General features: G+C 44.4%; 1 protein-coding gene across 1 annotated transcript; it reads left to right on the plus strand.

The window, feature by feature from the left end:
* The first annotated feature begins 1744 nt into the window (after nt 1-1744).
* MSN (moesin) lies at nt 1745-19288 on the plus strand. Its single transcript, XM_009699404.1, has 12 exons — nt 1745-1823; nt 11031-11126; nt 11657-11931; nt 12402-12485; nt 12831-12977; nt 13447-13543; nt 14658-14821; nt 15278-15408; nt 16076-16236; nt 16774-16866; nt 17268-17501; nt 18529-19288. The coding sequence occupies exons 1-12, from the start codon at nt 1761-1763 to the stop codon at nt 18691-18693; spliced, it is 1710 nt and encodes a 569-aa protein (XP_009697706.1). The 5' UTR covers nt 1745-1760; the 3' UTR covers nt 18694-19288.
* Nucleotides 19289-26584: the final 7296 nt, after the last annotated feature.

Here is a 26584-nt window from a genome sequence, read left to right on the forward strand (position 1 = left end):
TGTAGTGGTCTCTTTTGGCACTTGACTTGGCCTTAACTAGCAGAATGCTTCTTGCTTACTGGAGGTGGGGGGAAACCTGGTTGTAGCTCTCTTGCAATCTGCTGCTACTTTCTTAGCAAACAAGATACGAAATCTGTCCATCTACTCAGTAGAAATACAGGGATTAGAACTGGCTGTGATCATATCTGTGTCGGTTCATTGAGTATTTCTCTGCTTACTCTAGGTTTTTTTGGTCTGTAGTGTCATGTAGTTAGCTTAGTCTAAATGTGAGTTTGAGTTATTCTTACTAAAACTGTTCACAGCATAATTCCCCCCACCTCACCCCTGGAAGGCTGGTGGGGTGTGCTAAGAGGGTTGATTGCACCGAAGAGCAAATGTATTAGGAGTTGTTGATGTGGCGTAAATTGTGGGCGAGTGAGAGAATGATGAGCGCAAGGCCTGTGCGCTGGGAATATCTTATCCGTACAACTTCAAGTTTTGAACCTTTGCTTTGATGGAAAGGCATGAAGACAGTTTGATCTGAAATATCTGGAGTTTGTGTTCGTAAATGGTGAAATACCTATCAACTGAAAAAGGTAAAGGTATGCAAATAGAAATGAATTCTCAGTCAACTTGGTGTACTTGCAGGCCTTACTTTGTGTTGTCAAAAGTTAGGCATCTGTGTTCGGACAGGAGTATTCCTATCTGCCCCTAAGAATCTATGTGATGTTTTCCAGTAATGATCGGGAGTTGTGAATGGAATTGGCATGTTTTACACTAATCTTTGAGGTGAAATGCCTCTGTTTCATGTGAACTGTTGGTAACAGATGTACAGATGTCTTCCTGCTGCTGTGGGATAAAAGTGCAAACTCCCTTGCTGCAGTCTCTTGCTACTTGTCATTTCACGTGTGCAAATGTGATGGTGAGACTTTCCTGTCAAGATAGAATGCGTCATGTAATGTTACTTCTGGAAGACCGTTCATGATCTTACTTCCTACATCTAAGGCTAATATTGTCGTGAAATCTTGACTGCAATGTTAAATTACGCCTAAACCATTTCTGCAGTGTTTAGAGATCTTTTGCCTCCCTGAAAAAATTAGTAAGCAGTAGGCAACTATATAGAGATGCTTCTACTGCTTTGTGAATGAAGTGTGTGCGCATACCAGTGCATAGGCTAGTTCAGCATGCATCCTTTTTGCCTTCGCACGTGAGATCATCCTGGCATCCTGTCTGCTTCGTATCCACAGCTCTTGGAGCATTATTGGGGTCTGTGCCTTATAATTTCTCCAAATACCCATGGAGACTGGAACAGTGTTGTTAGTATTGACGAGTCTTCTGTAGCAGGCTGAGTTGTTGATGCTTCCGGGGAATTCCTTGACATTCATCCTTCAAATGGAAGGGTTGGATGTCTGGTTGTGTGTACTGAGGTTTGGAACATCCCTGCTTTTGTGAAAGACACCAGAATGTTCTGCACTACAAATTCAACGTAACACGCTGTAAATGACTCACATGTGTCAGTATATAGATGGGAATATTAGTAGGAACAGAGAGGATAAACTCTTAAACTGCAAAATGGGAAAGTTACATTCTACAGGGATCTGGGAACACTGTGCTGGTAGGGCAGGTGACTTTGTAACTGCTGGCAGTGAAGTTCCTGGAGGCTTGGGAGGTGGTCCCTGGCTGTAGGCAGATGTTGGTTTTCACTGTTGGGTAGAGTCACTTAGAGCATGCGTTGTAATGATGTGTTTTCTATCTTCTAGATCAGTGTGCGTGTTACCACCATGGATGCTGAGCTGGAGTTTGCCATCCAGCCCAACACTACAGGGAAGCAACTCTTTGATCAGGTAAGTGATGGCGCTGCGGAATATCTAAAGTTGATACAGATGTTGTGATTCTATTAAGGCAACAGCAAACAATTTCTAAAGGACTTCAGAGATTAAGTGACAGCGTGTATAATAGCTTCAGGAGAACTGAACATAGTAAGAAATTATACATGTTTTCAAAACTACTGTGTTTTTTTTATCTCCAAGGATGTTAGGAGTTATTCTTACCTCTAATGAACCGAATTGGTGCTGTAGCTCATAATAATGATAATTGGAAAGCAGTAGATGTCTGCAGTCATATTTCATAAGATAAGTCTTAGGAGGGAGCTAGTAAGCTATCTTTGGTTGGCTTACTTGCAAGCATAGTGTAATTGATTCCAGAGGGTAGTTGGTCTCTCAAACGGGAGAGGTTTAGCTGGGTTTCAAATGTTGCTGCAACCCTTAAGTGCAGGTGAAGTGACGTTCTGCACTCCCATCAGGCCCTGAGGGAAATCTTAAGAGAAGTTACCTACTGTACAGTGTTGGGCTGTCTTCATCTGGGTGCTTCAGCCTTCCTCTGCATTCACTGGCTAGACAAACTTCCTCCTGCTTCAGCCCAGACGGAAGCAGGGAGGCATGTGCAGCCGAAAGCTGGAGCAGCTGAAGACAGGCATTATCAGTTGCAGCGGTTTAAACTTTGACAGGCTCCGCTGTGTTTCTCTGCTGTTATCCTGAAGGCCATGGATTTTGCTACTTGGAGGAAAATCTGAACAGTAAGTTCATAGCTTAAAGAAAAGTGAAATGAATCTTGGATTAATGACAAGATGAAGGAACTGCCAGACCAGATACGGGTGTGGTTCAGTAGTGCTAAGCATTCTGGGGCTGCTTCTACACAGTACCTAGCTTAATGAAGACAGAAACCTAAGGGCTGACACACCCATAGAAGTCAGCTATTTCGTTTGGGGCCAGGAAGCCTAATTTAAAACATTTTTTAGATGTTTAACCACAAACTACTGCTTTCTCTCATGCTCAGCAGGATGATTCAACACTAGATATTATATTGCTCTTTGCAGCCCAGCCCTGAAACGGAGGGAATAGAGCGAGATCCTAGGCTTTACTAAAAGAGCATCCTTTCATAATGGGAAAAGCAGAAGGGCTTTCAGGAAAGTTCTGAGTTGTGGTGTAGTTCTCAGCTGTCTGTGTGTTACTACATAGTAGCTCCTACATATTTTAGCCTTGTGTGGTCTCAAACCTGACAGTTTTTAGTTGATAGAAGTGAGAGCTGGATTCTGTCCAGAATCCACGTGTGTAACATGGAACTCCACCACAGTTAGTTCATGGGAGCATATGCCAATGAAGCTGAGGGGACATATCCCCAAGTTCATCAAGAGGGTGAACTGTTTGTGGTTGGTTTTTTTGTTGGTTTTGGTTTTGTTTTTTTGTTCTTCATGTGGATACTTCCCATGATTATTTTTCAGTATTTGGTTTCTGACATTATCCAAGCAAAGCACCAGGTGGTAAGAAGTCAGTAGTATTTTTAATCTGCACATGATTTTTTTCAGTCAGCTCTAAACCATCTGCAGCTTTTGCTGCAAACTGACATTGTGGTGGCAGCCTTGGGCTTCAGCAGCTTGTCTCTGTTTGAGAAGCATCTGATTGTGTTTCCAGTATGGGAACTCTTCATGTCTTAGTAATTGATTTCACTCTGTGCCATGTTTTTGAACAGCTGCACATTCTCTTCCCTGCAGTGTGTTTCATGCAGCACCTGTCTAAACAGAAGTTTTGTTTTGTTTTTTTCATAGTAAACACTTTGAAGGGAGAAAACAAATGCTGTTGCAGAGCTAAGTTTCTAAGCTGCTAATGTAAATGGAGCAGCGTTTACTTCAGCTGAATTGGATGTATGTGGAGTTGGAAGAGGAAATGGGGGGGGGCAGGAGGAAGTGTCTGAAGCTAGCTGTTAAATATTTGCAATTTCTAAAAGGTCTGGTGGACACCATCTGTTTATACTGTCCATGTATCACACTTGCTGACATAAGAATTAAACTCTTTTCTACCACCTAGTACAAAAGATTACCTTGTGGAGGTAGTGATGTTGATTCCTGATAGGGCTGGTTCTGAAACGAATGTCCTAGAGTCTCACCCGTGGCAGATGTCCAGGCTTTGACTAAATGATTAGTCAAAGACCTAGCACAACAGTGCTAGATGGTGTTAGTGTGGTACCACCACAGTGATGGTAGTACAAAGACTAACCCTCTGCCAGGGCCTGAGAACATTGGGAGCAGTAAGGTTGGGAGCTGGCAGTAGATGTGGGGATGTCAGAAGTCGTCTACCTCTAGCATGAGTAAGGAGTTTTGGAGGTTACTGCTGTGTGAGTGGTTGAGGAGCCTAACCCTAGCTTCTGGTGCTGCCCTGCAATCTAATCGTTGACCCTTTACAATTAAGGAAACCAGTTGCAAAGGAGGTAGCTATTCAGCTCCTGCCGCAATGTGAAACATTTCATCTTGGTCTCTGAATGCAGATACACAACAGAGTGCTGTCTGTCCGTTTTTTTTTCGATGGAAAATTCAAGGCTCTTCTCTATTGCAAAAGAGACTTTATATTCAGACTTGCACATAAAGGAAAACAAACAAGTACTTCTTGTACATAGGCATGCTCAAACAGATTATTAATCTTTGCATAAAGAACTAACTGAACACTAAACCAAAACATGAGAGCCTCTAGTGAGCTGGCAGTAAATACTAAACTTTCTCCCTTTAGTATGGGGATGGGGCTTTGAGTATATTGTCAGCTGGCATATATCCAGTATGTTTCAAATGTCTGAGTTGTTTGTGTGGATTAGTTCCTGTAGTCTAGATAGTCTAGAGCTATGGTCCCTGCTGACACTGCTAACGGGGACTAAGCAGTGACTTGTGTTTGACTAATCTGTTTGCTTCATCTCAGTTTCTATCCTGAGGTGGTCTTGGGCCCCACAATGGGGTGTGCAAGAACAAAGTTATATATGTTCATTTTCTAGCTCCTTTAAACTATGTTGTGCTCCTGGAATTGCTAATCTAGGATTTTCTGCATGAGGCTAGTTCTGAAAAAGGAGCTGCTTTCATTAATGCTTTTTTGAGGGAAGGGTGAGTTCCTCTACAAAACAAACTTACGGTTTTGCTGTTGCAGCACATTAATCTTCTCGTGTGAAACCTGACTTTTGACTTTTCCACAGAAAAATTTTAAGATATCCTGCATGTTTTTGCCCTAGTGTGCCCTTTCAATTTGAGCTGTCAGTTCTGAGTTAAGCAAAAAGGAAGCTGCTAAGCATTACCAAGGTTTCTAGCTGCAGTTACCTTGGTGCATGCTACTGGCTTTGTTAGTAGCGTTTAGGCAGTATTTATTTCCACCTGTTGTGCATAAAGGTAGATAAATATATTCATTATGCCACACATAATTCTGACCTACTCTGAACAGGATTCAGAAGAGTTTTGGAAAGCTCGTATCTAGGTGGTAGCTTCATCAGGAGGATCAGTTTGTGTCTAAAGTTCCACAGTAATAACAGGTGAATGGGCTTAAAGTAGAAATATTCCTGTCTCCCTCTTTCCTGCTTGGTTAAATTCCAAAGTGAATTTTTGTAGCGATAGAACAATGCAGATGCTTCACTGCTTTGTTGGAAGTCATCTTCTGCCCAAAAGTAGCTGGCTGTAGAAATATCATTGAACTGATACACAGTGCAGCAACATCATGATTTATACTAGAGACCTTCCTATAGCTCCCCATCCCCTAGGCTTGTGACTATACAACTTTAGCTTAAATAGCTTAAGCTTGTGTGCATGGACAAAACCTGGAGTAATTGAGACAGGAGGATTGTACTGTCTGTCTTCTGCCGCCTAGCTTATGTATCTCAGCATCAGCTGCTGAATTCCAGCACTTACTGACTCACTAGCAAAAACAGTAGCTCTACTCCCACTCCTCAGCTGCTAGTGATGGATCCAAAGAAGAGCTTGAGGATGGGCTATGCCTGTCAGGGGTGCTGCCTATCCCACAGGCTTGATTATTTCACAGGTACCTTCAAATACTGCTTTCCGGGGATGCAGGACAGAAGCACTGCAACAGTGGTAGCTGCTTGTTTCCCTTCTTTGACCCTTTTCTGTACCAGACTGAAGTGCAGTTGGACTGGAGACTAGCATGTAAAACAAAACATTGCTTTGCTTTGTGTATCTTGCACATGAAAGATTAATTGTTTCTCTGGTAAAACTGCTTAGCTAGTTATTGCTGTGGATAGCTTTGAAGCTGCATCCCTCCAGTCTTTTTTCCTCTCAAACTTCTTTCTTTTGGGTAAATTGTTTCTAGCTTGAACCAGTGAGATTTTGGCCTGGTGAGGGGGGCTAGCCTGTACCTCAGACAGGGAGAGAGGTAACTAACTCACTTGCCTACGTGCTCTACAGCTGGCTGGCTGCAAAGCCTTCACCAAAACGCCCTGGTTTAGTGGACGCTGCATCTTGCAGGCTCCTTGGGCAGTCTGCATACGGACTAGTCACAAAATCCTCAACTGCTTTGACTGCTGTGGCATGAAAACATACTCCCTTCTTCCATGTCCCCCACATGCTGTATGAGGCAGCTTCTCAAATGCGCTGTTTCTGATCACTTCTGACCTAGGCTCCTGCTGGTGCCTTGTCCTGTCGTTCCCCTTCAGAGCCCCTTATTCTTTCTCGTCTCTGGTAGAGGACTCTTCGCTGTCTGCTGTACTGACTCTGTTGGGTGGTGAATGCAGTTGATGGGTGGGGATCCCTACCCATTTGATAGGCCTTACATCAGGATCTTTTTAACAATGAGTTGTGGTTGCTAAACTGTTCAGTGAGTACTTCCCCCACCTAAAATGAGCTCTGTTTCTCCAGCTTTCAAACAGATTTGCTTCTCGGTGGTGGGCTTAGTGCTCTCTGAGCCTATAGCTGACCATATAAACTTCAATCTTTTGATGTTAGCTTTTGGACATTGCAAAGTCCAGGAGATAGTGACTTCAGCATCCCACTCCAGGAAAAGCCTTTAGAGTAACTAAAAGCACCCAATCTCATTAAAGGTGATAACTGTCCAATTAAGAGCCATGAAACCAAGTCACAGGTTAAGGAGAAACGTAACATTAGAAAAAGAATGCAATTAACCTTCCTATGAGGCGTTCTGTGAGCTTTTGGGGTCAAAACTAAGCTTGTAATAGAAGTATAGAAGTAATAGAAGTAATTAGAAGCAATAGAAAAGTATTTTATGTTCAGCATTGAGCCTAATACGTAGTGGAGTGTGGGGGTATTATTTTTCCTATTGTTTTCTTTTTAATTCTTAAGGATCCTACAGATTTAATTAAGAGACAGAGGTCCTAAGATTCTGAGTTTGTGTGCTCTGCCCTGGTTTGCTTATGTGCTGCAGTGAGTTTAATGGTTTTGTAGAGTACCAGTTTGTCAGTCTCTGCTTTCGTGGTTGCTAAAGCGTACAACACAGGCTGACCAAATCCCTCGACTTTTGAGTAACTCCAGCTGAGTTGAGCTGTGTTTGGAATAAAAGTGGCTGGTCTGTCATGGCCTGTAAACTAAGCTTGGTGAGGAGAAAAACTGTAGAGAAGCCTTGGTAAGGTCCTACCTAGTAGTGTTTAAATCCATAGGAAGCTGATTTGGAGCACTTGATCCAGTAGATGAAAGCACTGAACCAAAAACTTACTATGGCAGTTTCATGGTTGAAAGCAACAAGTCTCCAGCAAACCCCAGAACTCTTGTTTGTGTAATGAAGGCTTGTGGCTGAGTGGTATGGAAATGTGTCTCAAATTCCACAGCAACATGTGGAAACTTACTGGCTTTTATGAAAGCAGTAGTCCAACCAAAAATGGTCTGCTTGTTGCTAAGGAGGTCAATGCCAAACTGTTGGCTTAAAACCTCAGAGAAGATCCTGTCGTTTAGCACTCTGGTGTTTTAGCACTTTGAAAGGGAAAGTTAGAAATATATCCATCGGCCAAATGGAAAGGGAAGAGTTGAATATTTATGGCTGCAAATGAAGCCTATCTTAGGTGTTAAGCTAGGATACCTGGAAGACCATGTTCCAAGTTGGTTTTGACTATGGTATACGGAACTGCAGGTGTGGCACCAGTTCAGAGCTCCTCCGGCAATAAGGTTTGCTAGCAGTTTTCTCTCAGAAGTACATGACATGCCTGTCATAGGAAGGGAGAGAGGCCCACTTCATCTTTAACTAGGACAGCAGGTGGGATTCAAGACAGATTTGTGCTGCGGTATAGCATGGGATGCTTTGGCCTTTGGTACAGGTACTTGGTCTGAGTGGAATGTCTTCTCTGCTTGCGTGCTTTGGTCTTGCCCACGTGTAGATAGTGCTTTCATGCAGGATCCGCCCTTGTTTGCCAGTGTGGCGGTGTATTTCCCGGGCTGAGAATGAGGACATCTTTAATCATCGTCTTGATGCTGAAATCTACATTTAAGAGGCTGCTTATGGCACTGCTGCTGTGGGGCAGCACTCAATGGCAAGAACATAGTTTGGAGGGAGATGGATGAGTGCTGAAGGGAAGGACAGGCGGAGTCATGCGGACCTGGAAAATACGGAGTAAGGAGAAGTGAGAGAAGAGGTTACCTGGAAGAGCTTGTGTTTCTTCTCTGAAGAGAAGTTAAAAAAATGGTGCTACCGTGTGCCGACACTGTCTACAGAGGGTGAAGTGAGAGTCACCAGAAATGCACCTTTTCCCCTGAGGCAGTATTGCTTACGAAGTGGAATTTTAAGCTAATGGTACTTGATGAAGAGTTTTGTCATGGCTGGTCAAGGTACTGTGGGACAGCTGGATTTTAAGGCTGCCTGTAATCTGTTGCCAGTTGTAGACTAAGCCTTGTACTGCAGGCTAAACAAGACCCAGGGACTGACTTAATGTTCTCCCTGACATGAAGAAAAGATGTCACTCTCCAGCTGAGAGTGAAAACTTTAGATATCTAAAGTATAGTGGTCTGTGTTAAACAGTGCTCTGTATTCTCTTGTCCTATGTGCCAGCCCTTCTCCATTCTCAGCCACTGCCAGTAACTGCTTTTTGGAACATCTCGCACTTCATCAGGGCTCTGAGTGCTGTACGCCCCCAGACACAATTGAGCTGCGAGCTACCAGCCAGACTCCTTGCAGCTGTAGACCACTTTCTTCTTCATGCTTTTTCCCTTGCTAAATGGAACTAAATAACCTGCTAAAGCTGAGGTGGGAAGGAGGGAGGAGGCAGGGGCCCTGATTCGGTGGCAGCTCGGGGCTGTGATGTTGTATGCTGTGCTGTCTGCCCCAGTTCTCTGTCCACTTCGTTGTTGTCACTGCTATTGCTGTGCAGACTTCTGCTGTGAAATAAAAGTCCTTTTTTTGCAAGGCCTCAGTGTGATGCCTTTCAGTTCCTTGCTGGCAGTCCAGCTTGTTGAATTCCCAGGCGTAAGCTGCTGACAAATGGCAGTGAGGCCAGCAGACACATGCAGCAGAGGGGGGAGCTTCCATCCCATTCGCATGTTAATGTTGCTGAGAACAGAGCTTTCCTTAGGCTCTAGGATAGCCTTTCTTCCTCTCCTTCGACCACGTGCTTTCAATACATCCAGCAAACTCGGATCCTTCTCCGAAAGTCTCCTTACCTGTGTGCATCCTACTACATGATCTGCACAAGTGAAGATTTATCTGCCCCACATTCTCCTGTGTTTACAGGGGCCTTAGGCCAGCTGTCCACTTCATGGTCAAGCAAGGACAGGCTGAATAATTTAATGGACTCCAGTAGGATGATGTATGTAGGCTACTGACCGTGTGTAGGTTTTGTCTCTGTGTGTGCTACTAGTAGCATGCCTCTGCCGAAAGCTCCCTTCAGCTTTTGGGCCTGAAAGGAACTAGGGCCCTAATGCTACTTTCCTAAGGCCAGAAGAAATGTCTGATCCAAGCCCTAAACTAGTAATATGTTTGTGGGGAACCTACATCCTTGGTGGTGTATCTTGCCGAAGCTAGAGACCATACAGAGGGGAACAGAGTGCATCCTTAGGATTCAAGAAGGAAGTAATGTAAAAGGAAGTAGGTAAGTAGGGAGAAATCGTAAAACGTGGGACAAGACAGTGCAAAATTACCCCAGCTTAGCTGGCAGGGCACACACTGATCAGGCAGCTGGTTTTCCCCGGAGGAGGCTCATTCCCTGCTGTCCAAGTGTGCAGTCCCTCTGACAGAGGGAAGCTGTGAGCAAGCCCGTGGGGTGGATGGTGTGAAAGCAGCTTACAGTGTCATACTTTAGGTACAGGGTCGACCTAAAGACAAGTGTCTTCTCCCTTCCCCTTCCCTGTCTAGTAACGGAGGTGACAGATAAGTGCTTTGTTGCTGGTATGAGAACAACTCCTGAGGGGTGAGGGGGAACTTCAGTTTCTAGACTTGCTGTACCTTGTGGCATGTCCTGCGCTTGCCAGGGCGCAAAGCTGTGGCCTTGTGCTAGTGAACAGGCTTTACAAAGAAACTTCCCCTTCCTTTTTACCAGCTGTAGCATTATACTGCAGTAGTCTTGCCCCCCCGTGAGGCTCTTGTCTCTTGTTACAGTATGTCTGTAAAGCCTTCCTAACTCTTACTTACATAGCACCCATGGTGTGCTAGGGACATGACTAAGGAGAGAGCTTACGTAGCAGTGTAGTTAACTTCTGTGGTGGCTCTTTGTCCTGGCACAAGGGATAGCGTATCCTTTTACCCACTGCAGTACCTCTTAATGGTGCCACTCACAGAAGAGCTGCATGAAAGACCTGTCCACAGCTACTGGTGGAGTAGAATACAACTCTTAAAATAGCACAGCCTAGTGGGACACAGCCTAGCAGGGTGATTTCATGGCTCACCCAGGAGTAGTACATTTGCATGAGAAATGAGGGGTGTACCTGAAAATGTAGCTGTGGTGTTGATGTGGTGGTGCAGCTATTACACCTGTCAGACCTGTTGCATTGTATTTTGGCTATACATGTTGGCTTATAAATACCTGAAGAAAATAGTGTCCCAGCTGTTGTTTGTAAATAGCAACAAGCCTTAAAGAGATGAGGGAGAGGGAAGAATACAGTACATCTCCCGCTTGAGACCCCTCAGATGCCCTGTTGTCTATGATCTCAGTGGTGCTATGTGCACTGTAGCAGGGGAGGCAGATGTCTGGGGCACTGGTCATCTTCGTGTTTGTCTGAACTCACCTCTGACATGTTCTCAGCCACCAGTGAGATCAGCCTGTCTGGCTGGGGCTCTGGCATATCACTTTTCTTCCAGGTTGTCAAGACAATTGGTCTGAGAGAGGTCTGGTTTTTTGGACTTCAGTATCAGGACACCAAGGGCTTCTCAACATGGCTGAAATTGAACAAAAAGGTATGTTTACTTCAAACTTTCACTTGTCCTGGGTTTCCTTCTCTTGGAGGTCAGGGGCAAATTCAGTCTCTGTACTTCTGTCAGGGATCTGTTCTTGTCTCTCCACACACGTGAGGTACCGCAAGATTAGTGAGTTGGTGTTGCCTTCCTTCAGTTCACACACCCTCTCCCCAAGGTACAAGGAGGCATGGTGTCTAACCTGGTCCTCCTGCATCTAGTCCTCTTTGTTATCCAGGCAGATCTGTTACCCTTCCCAGTAACACGCTAATGTAGTGCTCATGTGAGCATCTTGGAGAGAAACCTGGAAAATAACTTACCTAGTGCTGATCATAACTAGTGGCTTGTCGTAAGTCCTGTGGGGAGAGATGGTGAGGTATTCAGCAGTAAGGAACTGAAAATCCTTGCTTTTCTGCCCACTCACTTCTGCACTGGAAAGGAAGATTATTTCCTAATGCATGCTTGTCTTCCTGTTCGTAAACCTGCTCCCCTTCACTTGGTATGTAGACTATAAAATCTGATAACTGTTCCAGGTAACAGCACAAGATGTGCGCAAAGAGAGCCCCCTGCTTTTCAAATTCCGTGCCAAGTTCTACCCAGAGGATGTGGCAGAAGAGCTGATCCAGGACATCACGCAGCGCCTTTTCTTCCTCCAAGTGAAGGAGGCAATTCTGAATGATGACATTTATTGCCCTCCGGAAACAGCTGTCCTTCTGGCTTCCTACGCTGTCCAGTCAAAATATGGAGACTTCAACAAAGAGGTGCACAAGTCTGGCTACCTTGCTAGTGATAAACTGCTCCCACAGAGGTAAGTGAACCTGGGTCATCTTAGACTTTCTTTGCCTTAAAGGGTTTGGGATTATTTTGGGGGGAGAGGGGAGGGTGAGGTGTCTCGATTGGAATGTTCAGAACAGAATCTAGCATGGTGCCTCTCTGAGGATTGGGATTAGTATTCATTTAATTAAGAGCTTTAATCTTAAACATCCTATTACTACTGAAAAAAACTCACATCAGAAGTAGTGAGAGAAACTCCAAAACAAAAAAATGTAATGCTACAAGGAGAAGCACAACTGAATACAACTTGTCGTTTGTCAGGAGTCTGAATACTGACCAGTTTGTCTCTAGCTAGCCCTATAAAAAAACTGTATTTCCTGGAATATTTGTGCGGGGGTACTGTGATGCCAGTGGAGTGTTTAATGAAGCGTTATTCAAGAGCGATGTGACTGTGTGTGCATAAATGCAGTGGCTGGTCTCAAACATCCCATGTACTCTTTCTAGAGTTCTGGAGCAGCACAAGCTTAACAAGGACCAGTGGGAGGAGAGGATCCAGGTGTGGCATGAGGAACATCGAGGAATGATTAGGTAACTGATGCAGTGTGAAACTACTGTATTTAAAGTAGTGTGCTGTATGCTAGTGTGTAATGTATGAACGCATACAAAAATCTGTGGCTTACTTTGAGATGAGTTGGCATTCTTTAGGTTTTTCTGCTCAGCGTAACTAGGTTTACATGCCTCTGCCCTTGCTAGTCCACATCGGCTGGCTGTTCTTAGTAAAACAAAACTGAGTTTGTTATTATCTACTGGGGTGATGCTTGGAACCTTTGCCAGCTTGTTGCTGCCCTGCCCATGTAGGAAGACAGCACCTTCTTGCTCTAATGGCTTATAGACTCAAAAAGGAATTATCTACTTTCTTTTTGCACACTGCAGAGAAGATGCTGTCTTGGAGTACCTGAAAATTGCACAGGATCTGGAAATGTATGGTGTGAACTATTTCAGCATTAAGAACAAGAAGGGCTCCGAACTCTGGCTAGGTGTAGATGCTCTTGGACTCAACATTTATGAGCAGAATGACAGGTAATAAATCCCCTCTCCTCATCACTGCCTTCAGCTCCTTTCCAATATAAGGGAATTCAAAATCAGTCTTTTCTGGAATTTAAGTCTTTGATACAGAAATTGTAGAGTTTAGTTATTCTTGGCTGTGTTTTTAACGCTGCCAGAATGATCCATAAAATGTGTTACTTTGGACCAAAACATACAAGAAATTGGCAGATCTTATGAAGCTAGTTTTACTTGTATCCCTAGTCTTCCTGCCACAGATGTATTCTCCAGTTCTGTTTTCCGTTAAAAAAAAAAAAGCGGGATTGGAAACTGCTCTTATGTTTATAGTTCATTTGCATGACTAATTTTGTTTGCTGATCCCCGTCAGGATAAGAGTACTGAAATACAAGGGCACATTTGGTAGAATTTTGAGCTTTATGTTTTAAGTCAAGAATTTGGAATGACTTGAGGCTCTTTTATTTCCTTTTGCTTTCCATTTCTGCAGGCTAACACCAAAAATTGGATTCCCTTGGAGTGAGATCAGAAATATCTCATTCAATGACAAGAAGTTTGTTATCAAGCCTATTGACAAGAAAGCACCAGTAAGAAGCAACATTCAAATTAAACTTTTGCTGCCTTAGCTGAATGATCTCTTCTTTTCTTTTTTTTTTTTTTTCTTCTTAATTACACACAATCGTTTCATCAATAATGTCAGCACTGAGTTAAACAGTGCTCTATGACCTGATCTGTTCAGGGCAGTATGCATAGAATGGGTCTAATGGCAGTAAGGTGATAGTTGGGATTTGTTTCTGGCTAGGAGGTAGAAATTTATTCAGTATAACCTTAAGCTGTTCCAAGTCAATGCAGGGAGAAGGTCTTTGCTTAGGGTTTCTGATTCTCCTAAGACTGTTCTGATTCCCTGATAATACAGTTAGGGATCTGAGACACCTATGTTAACTGTGAATGCTTCCTTTGCAGCCTGTTGGCTTTAGTAGTGTATGGTATGGTCTTTTGCAGTTTTTCACCTTGCTTGTAGTGTATGGGATGGTCTTTTGCAGTTTTTCACCTTGCTTGAAGCTGAAGCCTCAGGTCATTTTGTAGGGTACACTGGGAGGGTTTTTTTCCTTGCAAATTTATAATGAATGTAATTGGTTTAATCTTTAAGGCTTATTTATTTCAGTGTGTACCTTCTGGTCATTCTTGTTGCATTGCTGCTTGGAAGCATTTCCCTCCTGCTGTTACTCCTGTTTAACAGAACAAAGTTATTTATCCATTGGACATAATGTTTAACACCCTTTCTGGTATAAGACAAAAACATTACACTTGATGTGGCTCGCCAGACAGTTGCATTAAATAACTAAGTGGAAAGAAAGGTGGAAGAAGTCGTAGTCTCAGTGTGCCTGGTGAATCAACCCTGATGGTGTTTGTAATGAGACAGTGAAGCTAAGTTGCTGTGCGCTCTGTGTGCTAGGAATGCTTTACTATGAAACCCAGCACACTGTAACAAGTTGGGCATTTCTGCCTTGTGTGTATTTGTCAGGTTGAAATTAATTCCTGAAAGATAGGTGTCTAACTACCACCACGGAAGAGTTAGACACCGTTAAGACAAGCTGGCTAGCAATTTTAGAAAGCTTAGGGTATTGGAGCATACTGCATACACAAGGGGCTTCTTAGGCTGAAAGAACAGGTCTAACGCTGCCTTTTTCTTGTCCCTAGGACTTTGTATTCTATGCCCCTCGGTTACGGATTAACAAACGAATCTTGGCACTTTGCATGGGGAACCATGAGCTCTACATGCGCAGACGTAAACCAGATACCATTGAGGTGCAGCAGATGAAAGCACAGGCTCGGGAGGAGAAGCATCAGAAACAGATGGAGAGGTTGGTAGGGTTCTGAGTAACCTGGACTTGGTCGATCACTGCACAGTAGCATCATGTGCTAGATAAATTGCTGGTAGCACCTTAATCTACTTGAGCCAAAACCAGAGCAGATTGCTTTCTGCTTTAGTCAATCTAATGGGATGATGGAAATGGCACTCATCACAAATGTGACCCACCATCACTTTCTTAAAGATTTGTTCGTCTATTTGATGGGACTAATACAGATCTTGATATAAGGAGATTTCCCTTATAACACTGCTATTATGAACTTGCCAAAGAGACGAATGCCAGCAGAGCTTTTTCTTTCTGCCCTTCTATAAAAGGGCACATCTGGAGTAAAACTCATCAGCTGAGTGCTGTAGTGCACATCTCTTGTGTGCTCGTGGCTTTACTAGGAAGCGCTCCCATCTGAGTAGCTGTTAATTTGAAACTGTGTTATGACTTCCCCCTCATCAGAGCCCTGCTGGAGAATGAGAAGAAGAAGAGGGAGTTGGCAGAAAAGGAGAAGGAGAAGATTGAACGTGAGAAGGAGGAGCTAATGGAGAGACTCAAGCAAATTGAGGAGCAAACCAAGAAGGCTCAGCAAGGTACTATGAATTGTTCCGGTATTCCTTAGATGCATAGTCTGAGTGAGAAGGGTTCAAATAGTGAAGCAATGAGCACCATTTGGCTCTCTGGTATTGTGTGCTAACTGGTGTTAGGGCCCTGGTTTAGCCTTCTGAAGCTGAATTTAAGCCCTCCATATGCAGCTGCTGAAATAGGACTTGCATTAAGGAGAAGGGTGGCAGCCAAGATGCCTCTCTGGCAGTGAGAGTACCTTGCAGTTGTTCATGTGCTGGCTGGAAGCTTTATTCCAGCAAACCTGTAGAGGAAGGAGTCAAAACATGTAGCAGGGGTCACATCAGCCAGACTCTGGTGTGGTTACTATCTAATTGCTTGGCCAGTGTTACAGTGTGGTGTTGCGCAAGCAAAATACTGTATGCTTCTGTGTCCTTAAGGATGTCGTTTTGGGGTGGGTACTTCCCCACAAATGAAGTGGGTAAAAGTAATCTGGGTTGGAACAGACCTGGCTCTTAGCCTTCCAGCTCCAGTTACAATGTGAAGGAGAGGAAAGGGGACAGTTGCTTGCATCTCTCCTTTATCTGTGCCTCTGAAGGAAAACCCTCTTCCAGAACATAGGTGTAAGGGCACCTTCCTGTTCTGCTGCCAATTTTTACTTGATCTCTCTTGAAATGCACTTCTCTGTTCTTTCAGAACTGGAGGAACAGACCCGCAGAGCTATGGAGCTGGAACAGGAGAGGAAACGAGCTCAGGAGGAAGCAGAGAAACTGGCTAAAGAACGTAGAGAAGCAGAAGAGGCAAAGGAGGCCCTATTAAAAGCATCCCATGATCAACAAAAGACCCAGGAACAACTGGTAAGTGGGTGAGCTGAAAATCAGGTTGGGAAAATAGTGACAGGGTAGGCATCTAAGGTCCTGAAGCAAACCAGGCTATGAATATAGTGAGGAAGCATGGTTTGGTTCTTTAATCTTTAGCCTTGAACAGATGAAGTTATACCTAAATACAAGTGTATTTGTCCAGTAGATCTGGACTGTTATGCTTTTTGCCTTCCCCCCGCCCTGTGGTGCTGAGAACAGAGTGTAGATCTTACTGAGTGCTCTCCCTGGTTTGGATTCAAGGAATTGAATTCTGTAGCTGTTTGGAGGAGAAGCGGGGGGGGGGGGGGGAACCCAAAACAACCACCCCCCCAACCCAAAAAACACCCACAACAAAACCAAAAACTTTTTTGGCTTCCTTTTCCCTTGCGTCATGGAGATATCAGTGGGACTGAAGTTTCCAGGAAGGCTTTCTCCTTACCGAAAAGAGATACTGTTTTTAATCAGGACTTGAACTAAATGCTTCAGTTAGCAAGTACTTTGGTTTTGTCCCTGCTAAAAGCCTTTCTTTTCCAGGCTGCTGAGATGGCAGAACTCACAGCTAGGATCACACAGCTGGAGCTGGCCAGGCAGAAGAAAGAGAGTGAGGCCCAGGAGTGGCAACAGAAGGTAAAGCAGAATCTGAGCAATGTGGAGTTGCTCTTCATTCTGCTCATTGATTCAGTAAACTACTGCACTAGATACCATGCTAGACCGAGTGTCTGCAAGCTTGAGGCCGTTCTAAATACCCAGCTTTGCTTTTCTTGGTGGAATGAGTGCCTTATTCTAACTTATTCTAACTCCATGTTAGAATAGCCCATTTTCTGTGAATTATAACCATTCTTCAAATCTTTTAAGTGTTAACCAGCAGAAAGTTTTGCAAATGATTGTGTCTGAGTAGCTTTGGAACATTCCGCTTCAGTGTGCAAGAGGTGCAAGGTTTCCTGTGATAAAGCAGTGAGTAGTGCTTCTGTGCGCTTCTGCAAGAAGTCCAAGTGCTCACTAACTCACTGTGGCATGCTTTACTGTAGGCACAGATGGTGCAGGAGGACCTAGAAAAGACCAAAGAGGAGTTGAAGACTGCCATGAGCACCCCTCATGTCACTGAGCCCATGCACTCTGAGAATGAGCACGACGATGAGCAGGATGAGAATGCAGCAGAAGCCAGCGCTGAGCTACGATCAGAAGCCACCATCAAGGACCGCAGTGAGGAAGAGCGCACCACTGAAGCAGAGAAGAACGAGCGGGTCCAGAAACACTTGAAGGTAAGAAGTTGGCAGCAGAGAGGGTATTCGTCTGGGTAGTGCTTCTATTCTTCTTGCCATTAATTGCAGCTGGGAGGTATTACTGGTATTTAAATAAAAAAAAAAAAGTGGGAGGAAAAGAGGGGGGATCATGATCTTGCCAGATAGCTGCTTAACCATGGAGCAGGGAGGCAGATCTTGTCTCCTGGCACTTGGCTTCCATTTCACTGGAAGTAGTGGAGTATTTTCAAGCAGTGCCAAAAAGCAGCATCTGTCAGACGTAGCGTACTTGTGTGAGTCTTGCCAGCCATCTGACAGCTATTCGTAGCACTGACTGCAATGAATTGGAGAACTTGGTCCAGTTCCTATCAAGCAGCTGTCTGTAACTGTCTTCTCTGACTGGGTTGCATTGCAAAACTCAGAGCAGCCCACTAGGGCTCAGCATGGAGGCAGAAGTGCTGGACCACCTTCTCATAAGGAATTTCAGTGTTCCGATGTTGACTCTTTCCAAACACTTTGTTACGCTGCCTGCTAGCTGCCTGGCTTGCATCAGGCTTTGCGTGTTCTGCATCATGTTGTAGTGGTTATGCAAAGGCAGAGTGACAGAGGTGCACTTTATTTCCTGCAGCAAGTTTCTTTTGTGGTAGAAGGCTAGTAATTGCCCAAATTCTGCAAGGTGCTTCTGTTGTCTTTAGGGATTCCTCCACTTGACTCTTCTGAAGTACATTGGAGACAGTCTTTCTTACTGTGCTAGACAAAGATAGAAAACATCAGGCAGTTTATTTATCTCAAATGTTATGGAAAAATACTAACTACTTCACAGAATTGTTTAGGTTGGAAGGGACCTCTTAAGATCATCTAGTCCCACTTCCTTGCTGAAGCAGAGTCAACTAGAGCAGGTTGCCCAGAACTGTAAACATTCAGGCTTATCTATTTCCTGTCTCCATGGATCCTGAATCTTTAGGAGGATCAGCAAGGAACCTCCTTGTCCAGCTTTGAGTCTCTGGCATGCGCTAACCCATTGCTATCTGTTTCCCCTTCTCTGAAGGCTCTTTCCTCAGAGCTGGCAAATGCTCGGGATGAAACCAAGAAGACAGCCAATGATATGATCCACGCTGAGAACATGCGTCTAGGCCGAGACAAGTACAAGACCCTCCGTCAGATTCGGCAGGGCAACACCAAGCAGCGCATTGATGAGTTTGAGTCCATGTAAACTCTCCCCTGCACCTGCTGCCCTGCACTCTCCTCTCCCCTCTTTCCCATCCTCTCCCGTCGTTCACTCATAATCATGCTACGCTGGAACCACTACAGAAGAGTCACCATGGTCTTATTTATCGAGTTTTGGGCAAATGCTGGAGTTAAGTAACAGAAGAAAGAATAGTATTTACATCTTCCTGGGGCGGCTTGGGAAAGCAAACATATTGGGGCAAATCTGAAATTGCTTGGCTTTGGGTAAAGTCTCACTGCATTTAGTTTTATATTTTTTACTGAAATAGCTGTGTTGCTGTCCTCTCCCATTGGGTGGGGAGGCCAGCTGATACTTTTACTGAATTACGTACAGTAAAGTGCTAACAGTTTGACACTGTGCCTTCCTACTAACTTGTGCAAGCTTCAGTATTAAGCTTAGTAGCCAGGGTCTGAATTTCTGACTTAATACAGGGTCCAAATCGTATAGTTGAGAAGGGGAGACTGGAGCTTAGGAAGAAGGGTTGGAGGTAGAATATGGACTTTCTTTCTAGAAGACCAAAGCTGTTGTCCTTCAGACATAAGCAGACCAAACAGATTCTGTGGCATTACTGCTGGTGTTACCCTTTTGTTGTTTAATGATGGAACTTTGAATTTCCTAATCGTGAGGAGGCCTTTGGAATATTTCCACTGATGCAGTGTGGTTTGGAGCCTTGACTTCCCTGATTTCCAGAAATCTTGTCTCTGGTAAATGGCTTTGTTCACTGTCATTTGCCTGACTTGAATGTAACCAGTGAGGCAGAGACAGCTAAAGAACACTGCCTTCCTTTTTGGGTTTGCCAATGGAAACCTAAAGGGGTAGACAGAAATGTAAAAGACTGAAAATTCCTGTAGCTGTATTTTCCCTTGCTGAACCAGTATGTTTCTAGTCACGGGAATAAGATTTTGGGGTTTTCTGTAAGAGGCCTTTTTAGCACATAGTCATTGGTGCCTTACGACTGTGTATAGATCTACTGTAGCTCAGATGTCTTTAGTTTAAACTAGATGCAATCATAAAAAGTGATCAGCCCCTGGGGACCAAAACCTACTGAGTCACGTACAAGGCTGCATCTGTCTTCCTGGCTTCAAGCAGCATTTGAGGGGAGAGGATCCTGAGATACTTGTCCAGTTACTGCCTTAATCCTCACTAGCATTCTGCCAGATCCCTGACCCAAGTGCTTTTCCTTCCCCAGAAGGATGCTTTGCCCCTTTGTAGCTCTGAGAACAGAAGGCTCTGTCTCTTAGAAATGGGACACTAGTGGTTGTGAGACTGGTCCTGAGAGCCATTTGTACCAGTTGTTGAAATACCCATCACCTCCTGTCTTCCAACCTATCCATGCTGTAGCTACCCAGAATCCTTCCTGCCATTTCTGGGGAGGAAACAGCCATGTATGCTCAGGGTTGAATTGGATTTTGCGTTGATCCTTCACAGAAGGAAATAGTAACCTTCAGAAAAGGCCTCTTAAAAATGGATTCCACCTACAATGGAGTCCTCCTTTGCTTTGCCCTCCTTGGATTAGCCTGTCCCTATAGGAAGTCATCAGGCTAACCTGTGACTTTCTTGCCTAGCATGATTCTAAATCTTGTGACTTTCTCAGTTTTGTGGATTCCCCCTTTGTATGGTATCACTGCTAGTGGTGATGAAAGGAGGACATCTGAATGCTAGAGCGTTTTCAGCTCCCTGCTCTACAGGAAAGGTAAAGGGGGACTGTGCCAAAAAGAAATGTTCATAATAGTGTTCATAAACTGCAGTATTTGCTCAGTAATTCCTTGGGCTGCTGGAAATGACCTTACCAGTGCTGTATTATTTTATTTTTTGGAAGCAATACGAGTCTGTGTGAACTTGGATACAAATACCAACTAGCCTCTGTTAGCAGCATAGCTTAGCGTGTTGCTTCTAAACATCCAGGCAAGTCTTGTGGGAGCCCCCTTCTCTCCTCCGGACACAGCATGCTTTTGGGGGGGGGCACAACATGGTAAGCTTTTGGTTGGCCAAAAATACATGCCTCAGTACTTTGACAGTCACAAATGAAAGATTGCAGTTAAATTTGTCAGAACTGATTTGTGTATTTCTATACTGAAGGGTTATTGGCACTGGCTCTATGCGAGTCTCATTACTGGGGGAACAGACAACCTTTATGCTTCTGTTTTGGTGCTTTAAAGCTGGTTCTCAGCACTTCAGCTCTGTCCATGGCAACTATTGATGCATTTGGGGGGAGAAAAGCCTTTATTACATTTTAACAACTTCCTAAAAAGCTGATGTATGGTGCCTGGAATATGTGTTCAAATAATAAACCAGTAAACCTTTTCTGCTTTGATGGGTCACACAACACTGCTGAGCTGATGTATTATGATGCTGGCATGACTTCTGTTTATAGGGGTTTTTTATCGTTCTAATTCCAACTGGTCCAATACAGGAATAGAACAGCTTGTGCCAGTGAGTCCACCTAACTCTTTGTAGTTGTTTCAGCCCTGCCCTCTTCTTAACCAGTATTATACTCCAGTGGTATCTAATGATAATTGATTTCAATACTTCTAGCTATGCACAATTAGAAAATATTAGTTATAGGATGGAGGATGTGTTTATGGTCCTCCTTCCTTTGGAAATGTATACTGTATTGTAAAGAAATGATATTTTGCAAGAAAACTAATGTAAGAGGCTTTCAGTATTACGGTGAGATTTGTAGACACATTTTTTTATTTGTTAGAATACAGTAAATTGTTCTTCTTCCTCTCCATGTTCCAGTTTAATTGGATAACTACTCCACTTCGGGGTGGGGGGAAAGAAGTACTTTATCAAATGTTTGCCTGGCTTGTTTTTTCTTGTTTTATTTTTTGTTGCTGTAAATTATGTTGAGGTTTTTTGACCAGTCTTTTTTTCTGGATTATAATAAAACATCAGTTCCTTAAGGTTTTGGAATAATTCACGGATCCATGTGCTTATCTGCAGAGAGAACCTTGATTTTAAGGCATTTTTTTCCTATTTGGAGGAGTTGTTAAATTCCATCTCTTGTTCTTCCTGAAGTGCCAATAAAGTTCAGAGAAATTCAGCAGATGGTGTCTGGCTGGTTATTGGCTTGCTTTGAGTCTAGCGCTGTGTCTCCAAGCTAAACAGGTCTGCCACATGTTTCCCGAGAGGTCAGCCTTGTAGCCCTCTCACAAATGAGGAGATCTTACTTGCATCCTGAAAAGCACCTGCTTGAATAACATCCCTTTCCCTGTCCCCAGACCTCCAAGCTGTCTGACTGGAGCCAGCGCTGGAACTCACATTTCTTTGTGGAGGCACTGAGTATAAATTTGTATCATGTTTAACTTGCAAATGGACCGGTCAAATAGAGGAGGAGGAGCTGCTGTTGGAACTTGCCACTGGTGAGTGCCTGCTGTGCCGTGCCCAGGCCCATGTGCGTCCACGACCAGGTCAGCATGCAGAGGTGGCCAGTCCTCTGCTGCTGCTTGCCCCCCAATGTCCTGCTGCATCTGTCCTGCCCTGACTCCCTGCCAGGGTTTTCAACCCAATTGGTTTTGTGGCTATCTCTACCTGTGTTTCCTGAGGTCCTAAGACTGGGTCCAATGATGGGAAAGCATGGCTACTGCCACCTTTCTGCTAATGAACTGTGTGATCTTTGTTTGTAGCTGCTTCCTATGTGGTTGTGAAGAGGAGGTTTGCAGGACCTCTGCCCCATGGTTTCTGCACTGCAGAATAAGGCAGACATTTCATCAGAATCTGTTAGTGCTCAGAGATTAGGTGCTAGGGGAGAAACCTGGACTTGTCTATATACGAAGTGCGAAGTGTGGTGCAATGCGGACTTCTGCAATCTCTACTGGGCTTGACACGGATCCATTTTCCATAGGTGGGTCTGTCTTGTTCCTTTCTTCCAGGATTCCAGAAACCTGAACACCACTGGAGGAACTGCATGTCTGCTTCAGAGCTACTGCAGCCTTCAGTCTCACGTTATGCCAGGGGAGATTCAGGTTGGATATTAGGAAGAATTTCTTCACTGTAAAAGTCGTTAAACATTGGAATGGGCTCCCCAGGGAGGTGGTGGACTCACCATCTCTGGAGGTGTTCAAAAAACATTTAGATGTGGCGCTTCGAGACATGGTTTAGTGGGCATGGTGGTGTTGGGTAGAAGGTTGGACTTTGATGATCTTTGAGGTCTCTTCCAACCATAATGTTCTATGATTCAAATGAAGGTTGCACTGGTCTGGGAAGGTTGCTCTCACAAACGGGGTTCTTGCTGCTTTTATTGCCCTTGCTTCTTGATGGATAATACCTTTCAGCTTGTGCTTGAATTTCTGGAGTCTCTGAGGGCTCTGTGCTTGCAGCCAGATTACTCTTCTGCATGAGTGGCCTAGCTTTCATGGCATTCCCTTGCCTATATCTGTAGAGACTTAAGAGACTTAGTAATTCTCCAGTTCTTCTCTAATCTGTTGGAAGGCATTTTGTAGTTTTGAATCAGAAATTTGTATTTAGCGTCTAGTTTGTGTAGACAGCTTCTGCTGGATGTGCTATGTTTTGGATCCAGTTTAGGCTACACCTACAAGTGTTGGGGGCCCAGATGCTTTTATCTGTGGGACAGGGACAGACTGGAGCATAAAAGGCTCTCAGAGCTGGGGACCAGGAACACCATCTTTTTGCAGGTTCCGTAATGTGACTTTCTTAAGCAGTGCAACTTACTAAGAGCTCTAAAGAAAAGCCAAAGTCATTCTGTAGTTTACACTGAGATAAAGCTGTCTGGTGGACTAATGCATTTGGCCTGGGATACTTTGTCCTCCTACTCAGAGTCAGTGCAACTGTAGAAGTAAGGCTGTGTTTGCTTTTTCCTTCTCTTTTTACTTGCCAAGGCAGGGAATCACAAGGGGTTGGTCTCCAAATTCTGATTTGTTTTGATGTAGGGAAGTCCTGTAGGGACTTCTCTAGGTAGATGACAAGCTTATTGGTTGCTCAGGCAATACATTTGGAGGGAAGCATGAGGATTTTTATTTAAGTGACCTGGTATGAGATTCTCAGTGAACAGATGAGCAGGCTTGGTAGCCTTCCAGCTGCTTCCTTTTTTTCCTGTGATGAGCAATAATAGAATGTGAACACTCCCTGACGCCATGCTTATCAGTTCCGGTCAATTTGTGCAGGATACCGTTAATAACTATGACAACTTAGTAAGGGAACTAGATTAGAGTTTTGCTCTGTACTTATCAGGGTAGGACTCTGCCTTTTGCTAGCACTATTCTCTTGAAATCTCATTTGGGTTGTGGAACCAGTAGTCTCTGAGATATCAAACAAGATTTGTTCCCCCCTTTCTCATGTTAGCTGATCCTAGAAGCTGCTACCTCTGTCTGTAACCTGCCTTCAGACTTGGTGCATCACGCTGCAGTAGCTCTCTGTTAAGTAGCTACATCTAATGGCTGTTTTCCAACATCTTGCAAAGCTTCATAATGCAATATACAGGGTAAGGTATGATAATAGACAGTTGTATGGCAGCTGCTTTAACATCTACGAAGGCAGACTCTCTTCCAATGAGAAAGCAGAGAATAACTGAGGTATGGTTTGTTTGCCCTGTACAATCAGTGTCACTGTTCTTCAAGTGCCAGCTTTGCAGCTATCCATAACTCAATCCTGGGCATACAGTCTAATTACCTTATACCAGTGTATAATTGGAGCATATGAACATAACTCAATCTTGGGCATACAGTTTAATTATCTTATACCAGTGTATAATTGGAGCATATGACAACTGGCAAAGAACAGTGTAATTCATCTGTGACTGATGTCAACCCATAACTCGCAGAAGGGTATGCAGCAGTTGACTCACATGTCTCCCTTGCAGAAAAACTAACTTCTCTGTAAGAAAAAGGGTCTGGGCCTCAGTGTTGTTGAATGCTAGGCTGCGGCTGGCTTCTCTCTAGTTGACTCCACATGTGATGTTAATGTCTCCCTTGCAGAAAAACTATCTTCTCTGTAAGAAAAAGGGTCTGGGCCTCAGTGTTGTTGAATGCTAGGCTGCGGCTGGCTTCTCTCTTGCAGGTCTGCAGCTCTAATTTAAGCGCAGTTTGTGGACAAGGGTGCAGGTCCTTATGACTGAACAATGCCTAAATGAACATCTAGTGCCAAGCGATGGGTCTCTGAAAGTTACTAGTAATTTCAAGATAATATCTCGGGATAGATGGCAGGATGAAGTGAGTATAGGGAAAAGTGGAGGAAAGGAGGAGGAGACACCATGGAAAGCGTAGTGCTGAGACTGCAAAAAGCAACATTGGGAGCTCCTGGAAGGGATCATACCTCCGACTTCTGTTGAGAATGCACCTGCTCTGAGCAGATGTTAATACCATTGCTACAGCTTTCTGGTGAGCAGAGCTAGTTGGAAAATTACAAGCACTCATGACTGCTGTTGCCTCTGGCTGTGCATCATATTTTAAAGAAATACAAGCCAGGGTTGAGCTTCAATCATCAAGATGGACTGAAGGGTCAAGGGGATGTAGAATATACTGCTCTGAGCTGGGAGGTTACGGTGAAGGCTGTCTATACTCCACATGTAGCAGTACTGCCCTCGCATCCATCTTTGAAACATCCTTGACCAGCTGAAGAAGCATCATCTGCAAGTGAAGGCCTTGGCTGGGGCACTGTAACTTCTTAGTGGCCTTCACCCAGCCAGGCAGCTGCTGCATTGCCAGAGGTGGCTGCTGTCAAGAAGCCCTGTTGTGAATTGATTTTCTTTCCTTGTTGCAGTGCTAGCCCATCTGTGATGATCACATTACCGTCCTCTTACTTCCAGTGGTGAAAACTTGGCCCTTGCTCCTTTTGTTTGCAGTGATTCTCCGAAGGCTGCTGAACGTCTAGAGAAAGGTCAGAGTGGGCAAAGGGTAGTCTTGTTTGAGAGATGGAGAAACTGAGGCAGGCTTACACTCTTCCTGCCAAGCCTCCAGCCTCTACGAGGCAGGATCTGAGACTTGAGTGTGAGCACTTTGTCTGCAGACTTGTGTTCCATCCATCCGTGCTGGGGCAGCACTCTCTACCTGGTCCTGTGGGCTTGGGGAAAGCAGAACAAGCACAAGTTGTCCTATTTGCTTTTATGTGCAGCTTGTTCTGGAACAGGAAAGGTGGTTGATGGGTCTTCGTAGTGACAATGGGGAAGGGGAAATTTTAGTTTTGTTCAGTGGCTTTAGTGCCGTGTATGTAAGCAGCCTGTATCTGCTTCTTCAGAGGAGTATTTGTGAGGTGGTAGGCTTGGTAAGAGGTGAGGGGTAGGCTGTTCTTGCTGTTCAGGTTCAGAGCAAAGACTGCGTTCTGGATCCCTTTGTTATTCCTGGGTCTGTGTGCCTGCTGCTCTGACTACAGTCCCTGGGACTTCACCCATGGCAACAGCATGGGCTTGCCTGTGGCTACCTCTTGGCAGCCACTGAGCCAGTACAGCTCTGACAAGAGCACTTCTCTGTCTCAGGTGTGTGTTTTATCCGTCATCCCTCATTCATGCTTCTCAGGGCAGCCAAGAACCCTTTCCCTCATTTCCTTGAGAGGTAAAACAAGGCACAGAGGATGTGTTTCTTCCAAGGCAGAAGAGTTGTGGCTGAACCTGGTGGCCCATTACACAGAATTTAGCTCAGACTTCCAGCTCTTTGCCCTTCGTGTGCCCAGGCTGCCTGCCTTCCTACAAAGCTAGAGGACAGCATGGGCCAGTCCTGCTTCCTCCAAACAATAAATGGGTGATGACTTCTGTACTGGGGCACAGTGCTGGCCTCCAGCTTTGTTGTGACTTGCTGAGCTGCTTGCTCAGTTCCTCCTTCCCCTCTGGACACTTTTCCTTGGGGAGTTCCACTGCTAAGCACCTGGGATTTTATCAAATACTGATTTGATAAAATCATAGAATCATAGAATCACTATGGTT

This window comes from Cariama cristata, unplaced genomic scaffold (genome assembly GCF_000690535.1).
Source record: "Cariama cristata isolate BGI_N322 unplaced genomic scaffold, ASM69053v1 scaffold2974, whole genome shotgun sequence".
In the NCBI taxonomy this organism is placed as follows: Eukaryota; Metazoa; Chordata; class Aves; order Cariamiformes; family Cariamidae; genus Cariama; species Cariama cristata.